Here is an 8,876-nt window from a genome sequence, read left to right on the forward strand (position 1 = left end):
TGCTGTCGCGTGCATTCGTATGCGGGAAAACGCGCTCCGTGAAAACCATAGTCCTGCCTGGCAGCGTCAGACCTTTCGTAACGAAACACTTACGCATTCACCCTTCCAAGAGTTACGCGTAACCGAAGATCACCTTTAACCGTAAACTGGTTTGTCTTGCTGCCCGTGCATCGATGAAGGGCACGTTCCTGTCGCGGCGCAAGGGGCTGTGTAATAACGTGAAATTCGCTTAAGGCGCACTTGGCTTCTGACTAGTAACCTGCCCTTGCGGCCCAGCGTCTGAACTGCTACAGCAGTGGTCAAGAAAAAGATTAATTTCGGGGTTTTACTCGCCAAAACTAGGATTTCATTACGAGGGATGCCGCAGCTGGAGCATTCCGGCTTAACTTTGACTACATAAGGTTTTTTAAACCACCCCCCCCTCCCCCAGCCTCTGAATATACAAAAAAAAAAGAAAAACGAGCGCGTTGTTCTCTCCTGGCGTTTCTCGTCTTTCTGGCGCACTTCGTGAAGCAAGAACAGCAATTCGCGTGACGTCATTAGGGTACATACTCTCGATTGGTCCATATACGCGAAATATCAGTTGTGAATTGTGTCCTACACTGCTTTGCCATGCAGCCGCCCACCCGTTCTTCCTTGCCTCGCATGACTATCGTGCGCGATCAACTGATTTCACTTTATTTTTTGTGTTTTCGACTGCGCAGCCCGAGATAACAGCGTATAACCAGCAACGCGAAATCCTGATAGGCTCAACGCTTAGTGCTGGCATTACATATACACGTGCTTTTAAGAAATAAGTGGCGAGGAGGAAATATAGCCTCTAGGAAAGGTAGCGAAGACGAGAAAGAAACCACTCCCTCGTCTTTGAAGACGGGGTGGTGCAGGGCCCTTTAACGCGCACCTAAATCTATCTACAAGGCTCTCCTTTTGCACTTCGCCGCCACCGAAGTGTGGCCATTGTGGCCTGCAATCGAACCCGCGTCCTCTAGCTTACCAGCGCGACAGATTGGCCACCAAGCTAAGGCGGCGGGTAGATATACAAATGTGATTCCACTTAAGTTCCTAGTATAGCCAATACGTACCAGTTAACTGGATGGTTCGAGAACGATTAGTTAGTTGAATTCATGGTGTAAGAAAAATACTAATGGTATTTTTCTTACACTCTGGTTGAATTCCGTGCTATTTTTTTATTCTCCGAGACAAGCAACAGCGTCAAAAATGAGAAACGAACTACCCAGAAAAGTAAGAAATTTATTTACAGAAAGCGTGCGCTTCCATTGTTTGAAAAAATAAGGAACGAAGAACTACTGAGAATAGTTGGACGTGTATATGCTGAAAGCGTGGGCTTGAATCGTTCTCTAAAAAAAAATAATAGCCAATCCCAATACTGGATGTATTATTAGCGAACGCGTCCGGGAAAATAGAAAAGCTAACTTACGTGTGGAAAGCTTTCTGAGTATGGCCTATTATAAATCGAGAATCGTGGGAAACTCCTTCCTGTAATATCTTTATCACAGTGATAACCTGATTGTATCCATAACAATTTATAAATATGCAAAATAGGAGAATAACAGATACCCAAGTAGGCAGGTTCATCCATTTCATCTCTTGAAGAGCTATTTATTAGTGGATGTAACTCTGCTTCGGTTAACCTGCTTGCTTGGTTGCTTGCTTGATTGCTCGCTAGCTTATTTATTCGTTTGTGTCTTTATACTTTCGTTTATTTATTTCCTCGACAGTCACTACCGTCAAGTCCGTGTAAACATATTTCCTTAGATGCATCCCAACCTTCTCCTATTCATTTAAAAAGAAAGGGCGTCCAAACACGAACACAAGAAAGAAAGAAAGAAAGAAAGAAAGAAAGAAAGAAAGAAAGAAAGAAAGAAAGAAAGAAAGAAAGAAAGAAAGAAAGAAAGAAAGAAAGAAAGAAAGAAAGAAAGAAAGAAAGAAAGAAAGAAAGAAAGAAAGAAAGAAAGAAAGAAATCAACGTCCTTAACAGTTATCTTCCACGTAGACCGCCACGCGTGCCGGATTGATAGGTTCGCCTGTTGCATGGGCATGCGCAGATAAGTTCTTTCTTTTCCGCCGTTGTGCGTCTCTTTAGTTGTTAGTCGGCGTTTGTGATGTACTGACTTTTTCTTGTGTCCGTGTTTGCACGCCCTGTATTTTTAGAATGAATAGTTACCAACTAGCTCAGCTCTCTGTTATTCTAAGCTTCTTCTATCATGTATCTCATGAAAATGAAGACCACCATTAATTTCCCATATCGCTCACAAGATTTCACGTTGTAGTTCATCAGTTAGCTTTCTCCTTTCCAGTCGAACATCAATAGAAATTATTGATCGCGCATTGATTGCCTAAGAAGTTACGAGAGTGCTTTCTTGTTTTCGTCCTACTTCATCCTCTGCGTCCTCCTGTACGTAATCGCGTTATCTTAATGCCTAATGCGTGATCTTTATTTTGCCGCACGTTTTATCCTCATGCGCTACTTTCCTACGCGCGTGCGCGTGATTCTATATGTTTACTTCCTGACCGCAACACTTAGTTCATGGCCGAGTCGCGGGATATTCAACGTTCAGCTCGCATGGAGCTCGCTATCGCAAAGTGCATCCGCATTCGCCTTAAGAAATGCAGAACGAACACAACAATCATGTCATTCCTTCAGCCACGGACCGGTACCTAAATATGCATAAATGTAGAATCAGGTTGCGCGTGGTCTAATATAAATGCTCATTGACTGGTTATGACTGAATCATTCGTTTGTTCTCTATAAGAAGCCTGTTACAATTCATTCATACATATATTGATTGATTATTTCAGGTATAAACCTGAGTTCACCTGGGCTAGCAGAACTTTGAGAACTTCGTGTTCACGAAGTCATATATTTAGGAGTGGTCTTTGCACGCAACCGTTTCAGATACACTTCTACAAATCATTCATAATTTGTCATAAAACACCTAACACCGGTGGTGAACTACAACACACTTGACCATGATTTATTGATTCATAAGATCGAGTGATAAACTCGTCGAACAAAAGCTAAGGTAAACAATCTGCGCACATCATCGAGATTCCAGCATATGCATGTCAGGTCTATACTTTGATACAGTCTTGGATAGCTCCAACAGCCTTTCCTGTTTCTTTTAGTGATTTGTCTACGAATTGTTTTCTTTTCTCCGGCACTGACTTGTGACCGGTTTTGTTCTTATATTCAGTTTTATTCGGAAGAATTCGGTGCAAGACATAGGAATGCTAAATGCAGGTTACTTTGAAGGTTTCCAGTTGGGTCTTGTGCCAGGACTGCAGCAAGGATTTTGCAAACTCATAGTCCGCCAGCTAACGGTAGCAATCTTCGTGCAGGTTTGGCTTCCATCGTCAAATTAGAAATTTACTAGCTTCAGTGTCTCTCCCGTGCCAAGCACACGCACTGAGGTGCAACCATATACTGGATAACCATATACTGGCTAATCATATACTGGCTAACCATATACTGGTTAGATATATGGCTAACCATATACTGGATAGATGCACAAATGACCGGTAGTGGGCGCCAAAACGACCGCCGCCGTAGCTCGGTTGGTAGAGCACCACAAACGTAGCGCGAAGGCTGTGAGTTCAGATTCCATCGGTAGCGAGTTGTTTTTTTTTGTCCAGTTTAATTCGATTTCCGTTGATGCCGTGATTAATCATCATCATTTTCAACATATTACGGCGGAGCTGTCAAGCTTTTCGTTGTGCCGTTTCGCGTCGACAGGTACTTGTCATCATCATGAACCGGCTCGCGATATCTTCGTCCTCTTCTTCATCTTCTGCTTCGCTACTGGAACACGTGCGCCGATTTGTCCGGCGTCAGATTTGATAACTGATGGGTGAGAGAACCAGTACAGAGAGAGAGAGAGAAAGAAAGACATAGAAAGAAAGAGATAGAGTGAAATTCTTTGCGAAAAGCATTTCTTCACGAGGCTGGATTCGAAAGAGAAAGAAAGAAATAGAGAGGAATTAATGGAAGGAAAACATAAAGATAAAAAAAGACAGAAAGGGATAGAATCAAATAAATTGACAGAAAGGTATAGACAAAAGGAGAAATAGAAAGAAGGAGGAGACAAGAAATAGAGAGAGAGAAAGAGAAAGAAAGATGAGAGAGCAAGAAAGATAAAGAAGTGTATAGAGAGAGAGAAAGAAATATAAGTCAACAAAAAAAAGACATAGAAAAACAGAGGGAAAGAAAGAGATGAAGAAAGAAAGAGAAAAAATAAAGAGAAACAAAGAAGGCCGCCCTGCTCCGCCCTTCCTTCAGACTTGGCACCACTGGTGCGAAGCCGCCTTAATTTTTTTTATTATCTCCACTGCAGTACGAAGGCATCTCCCAATTATCTCCTATTTTCCCTATCTTGTGCGAACCAATTCTAATTATGCCTGCAAATCTCTTTGATTTCGTCACTCTATCTAACCCTTAGCCGCCCTCGTCTACGTGTCACGTCCCTTGGTATTCATTTCGTCCCTCTAAACCACCAACGGTGACTTGACCTTCGCATCATGTGGCCGGCGCAGGTCCATTGGTTCCTCTTAATGCCAGCTATAGGGTGCCGGCTACCCTTCTTTCTTTTCTAATCCAGTCTGTTATCTTCCTGTCTCTTAATGTTATGTGAGCCCATCAGACTGCCCTTCGCATAAAAACTACAAGTAACTCTGTCTATGCTTTCCTCGGCTTCATGATCTGTTGGCGCCATATGGCTGTGTGTCTGACAACAAAACAAACGGGTCTCGTGATCCATTCCCCTCCTTTCATTCATACCCGCACAAATAACACAGCTCTTTCACCTTCACTCATGCGCAAGCTCATTCGCCCGCCTCAAATTAAAATGTTCTAAAAGCGCTTCCGTTTTCCGTAACCCACCCACCATGTTCAATGCGAGGGCTTCAGGGACAGCGGGCTGACACACTTCCAAAGCTCGGGGTCGCCTACACCGACGGAAGCCTTTTCCGGGGCAAACAGAACGGAACACGCTGTATAATATACGGGTGCTGTACACGATGCTGCCACGAGGAGGGCGGTTTCGGTGAATTCATGCGGGCCACATTTATGTAAGCGACCGTGTACGTATCGGCGTGTGCAGCTAGCTACCCGGTAGACATGTCGAAATATGCCATTGCATCACCGTCAGAAATAGCAATCGACATTGCAAATCAGGATGCTTGTGCGCGGAAGTGCGTATCTAGCAACGGGGTCATATTTACGACCGAATGGAATGCTCGGTAGGGTGGTGACGCCGATCGACAGAGATAGCACGATGTATACAAATCGTATCCCGTATGTACTCGAAACGTGGACTCGCTTTAGTGTTTGCGCTCAGGAAAGAGAACCTTGTTAACTGCTGCTGATTGACCTTAACCTCACCCATGCCATCGTACTCTGCACCTTGATACCAGGTATTGTTGTTATAGCTCTTATCACTTGCCATTAGTTATTTTCCTCGAATTTCTGGTCTCCCAAATTTTGCTGATTGGTTCATATACGCTTTAGTCTGCCAAATCAAGATAATCTATTATCCACATTAATTTCGGTCCTTTTTAATAATAACTCAGCGGCGATTATGTGCGATAGTTGTCCTCGATGAAATGTCTCATGCATGCGAATACCAATGGAAGTGGTATAAACGCATTTTTGTTGTTAGATTTCGCAAAAGTTGACACCAATTTTGTCTGCCCGATTCACATTGGAAGACGACGAAAAAGTTCGCGTAAGGTGTCTTTTGAAAACAACAAGCTGTCACAATACCCCTAGACGAACCTCACATGCACACATATCGAAACTGTCGAAGCTGTCCCCGGTTGCATTGAAGAACAGAAACCCTAGTTATGCTGTACATTCTGAACTTCAAGCAAAATTGTAAAGGCAATGTCGCGAGCATTGAATACTCAACGCGTGACTTGTGACAAGCATATGTATGCTTTCTGATAGTGTCTGAAGCATGACCGGAAGTGCCTGTCGAGACAACAGAATTTCTAAAGCGACGAATACATAGTGCCGCGTGGTGCAAAAGTTATCCAAAGAGGCCAACAAGTGCACCTTGGGCGAAAAATGTTTGCAAGGTTCATTCGACAGTGTAAGAAATACCGTGTTAACATTTTCGTATATTACAGTTCTTTCCTAAAAATGATATTCCTAAAGGAATTATTATAGTAGGTTTTATGTATTTCGCGTATATTTCATTAATGGGCACCAACAGACAATCAAGCCAAGGAAAGCATATAGGACGTTATTTGTAGTAATTATAATCATAATTACTACAAATGTAATGTGGATGTTATTTGTAGTAGTTATAATCATAATTACTACAAATAACGTCTACCACACTTTTCTTGGCCTGATTGTCTGTTGGTGCTCGTTAAAACGAGCCCTTAAATTCCCTTTCTTAAAGTATATTCCATGTATTTTGTTAAGTAGATTTTCTCTATAATCTCTTCGTGCATGTTCCTATTGTACATCAAATTAGAACTCCTCGCACGTTGTTTCTGGAAACTACATAAACGTTCAAGTACTCGCTTGCACCTTTCCGAAACTGGTCAAATTTCGTGCAATATACTACGGCATTTCTCGGATGTCATGCAAGAAGGAATGACATATTTACTCACAATTCCGCTGCATTGGTCCGGGTCCCCTCCGGTGTAAAAATTTGCCATCTCGGCAGGAAAGTCCAGAGCCGTTCTCACGGTCCCAAGCAGGAGGCTCGGGATGAGCCGAGATATGGCCGTACTCGGTGACACCATCTTCGTCGACACTGCTCACAAGTCACTGTCGACTACGACGGCGCGACTCACACATATACTCGTTCGACGCGACTGGTAGCGTGGCGTGGAATAGAAAACACAAGGAGAGCGTCAGCGAGTGAACGAAAACGGTGCCAGAGATTGAAAGACAAAAGCAGAAACTAAAGCGTCACTTTCTCCTCGGCTGGTGGCAACGCTGGTTGCGCGAGCGAGGAGGACACCAAAGTTCCACGGCAGTGGCTAGGAGGAGTGTAGGTTAACCGGCGTCTCTATGACGTGCGAGCCACCGCACAAAAAGCGCCTTCGGTAAAAACGATAAAGGAATATAGCCAAGGTCAATTAGCGTCCAGCCTTAGGTGAATGAGAGAGTCTCCGAGAGAGAGGGGAAAAGAGATGACCAGCCAACCGTGACGTCATCATGGAAGAATGATGGGCGAGAGGAAAGAAGGAGCTCGCCAAGGTGTAGCACTGGCTGTGGGCGGCAGACCACGTGGCTTCAAGAGCAAGACGGCCACTGTCCCCTATTATAACGAGCTGGCTTGCTGATACGTTTCGGAACGAAAGTTCTAAGGCTCTTTGGCGGAGGTGGGGTGCTTTTCGCGAGTTTCAGAACGTAAATGGCACTTTGCCGCGTTCAGAAACCTTGAAAGGGCGTCCGTCTTGGTCTAAAAAGGAAACAAATTGTAAGCGTCGACTAACGGTTCAGTGCGAAGTCAGAATGAAAGTTACGGCTTGTTTTTTCCCGAGGCACTCAAAACACGTTTCGCTGTGTATAGACCATAAATTTAAATAGCGTTGAAATCTCTCACTTTCTTTATTTATTTTTAGTAATGTTAGACTTCTGTTTTCGAAAGCGCTGCCTCGGGCTTTTTCTTCTCTTATTTGACTGTTAAGAAATACTCTTGGACTTTTGAGTCTACACACTTCCCAGACCTGTTTTGATTTCATAACTTTCCATGAAGTTTCGCCAGCGTGCGCGAGCGTCCCGGATGTGGTTCTTGGCAGCTCACAAATTTGCATCACTCAGCCGGTCGTTCTCAAAATCTTCAGTAGCCCCTGAAGAGCTCCTTAGAAGATTTTTTTAATCTCTTCTTTGTACATCTCACATAGGTTCAGCCGAGAGCAGTGCCTCTTCTACAGAAGCGTAATAATCTGGATTCACTCTCAGAGAAAGTTAGAGATTCAAAAGAGTGAAATACAGGAAGTTCAACCAAAATTATAACATCCGGTTTGCTACCCTACACTAGGGAGGAGGGAGGGCAAAGAAAGATGGAAAGAAGAGCGGCGCGCGGTAACTAACAAACAAAAGAAGAAAGTGTGGAACGGGAGTACTATAACGTATCCAACGGGCCACGGCCACGAAAAAAGTTCAATGAGGCCTTAATTGATTTCCGGTGCGACAACAGTCCGTGTCTGCATTTAGTGCTGATTGTTCCGACATGGACCTGTCGTCAAGAGCTTGATCCGTTACCAGGGGCCGTTTATGTCTGTAACATCTGCTGATGTTGGTATACACGGTAGAAATCAGTACTTTGGTGGACCCGTTTATAAGCGGCCCTCTTTCTAAGTCATCTTTATCTGTAGATCCTGATACACTTCGCTTTCACTCATACGACCGAAAAGTGCTTCACTCGCTACCTCCCGGACAAGTCAAGCAAAGCGTATCACAGGTCCATCTTTAGCCGAAGTAATGTAGCAATCTTAAGCATATTCAAAGCACACGCGTCGATCATTTTTAGATAAACGATCAACGCACCTACCTCAAGGTGCGCCGCAGTAACACCTCTGGCACGATGAGCTCACCCATACCACGAACACACGTGTTCTTATATCGGTGATAAGGAAGCTTCGATGGCAGTCAGCTGCGGGCTAGTCGAAGCATCACGAGCAAAAGAAAGGGAACGACGATGAAACGCGTGGCTTCGCTGTGTGTGCACCGGGCGGAACCGCGCTTGTATAGAAAACCGCGACGCGTACGTACGGGCAAATAACCCGCCGAGACCTGAACGGTTGTCCGCCGCCCATACATACTCCACCGCTTCTGACCCTTTCCTCTCTGTCTCTCTCATGCAGTGAACGTCTCTGTGGGTTCAGCTTGACCACAA

The 8,876-nt window shown here is 44.3% G+C and overlaps 1 protein-coding gene and 1 long non-coding RNA gene across 2 annotated transcripts in view; one reads left to right on the plus strand and one right to left on the minus strand.

The window, feature by feature from the left end:
- The window catches only part of LOC119401663 (gastric triacylglycerol lipase), a 33,136-nt gene extending 26,245 nt beyond the window's left edge, over window positions 1-6,891 (minus strand). Inside the window, exon 1 of the mRNA XM_037668580.2 lies at window positions 6,637-6,891. Within this exon, the coding sequence (XP_037524508.1) occupies window positions 6,637-6,771 (135 nt within the window). The 5' untranslated portion in view covers window positions 6,772-6,891. The remainder of the gene's footprint in view (window positions 1-6,636) is intronic.
- LOC119401665 (uncharacterized) overlaps window positions 1-8,876 on the plus strand; it is a 53,912-nt gene that overhangs the window by 27,256 nt on the left and 17,780 nt on the right. The window lies entirely within an intron of this gene.

This window comes from Rhipicephalus sanguineus, chromosome 8 (genome assembly GCF_013339695.2).
Source record: "Rhipicephalus sanguineus isolate Rsan-2018 chromosome 8, BIME_Rsan_1.4, whole genome shotgun sequence".
Classification (NCBI taxonomy): Eukaryota; Metazoa; Arthropoda; class Arachnida; order Ixodida; family Ixodidae; genus Rhipicephalus; species Rhipicephalus sanguineus.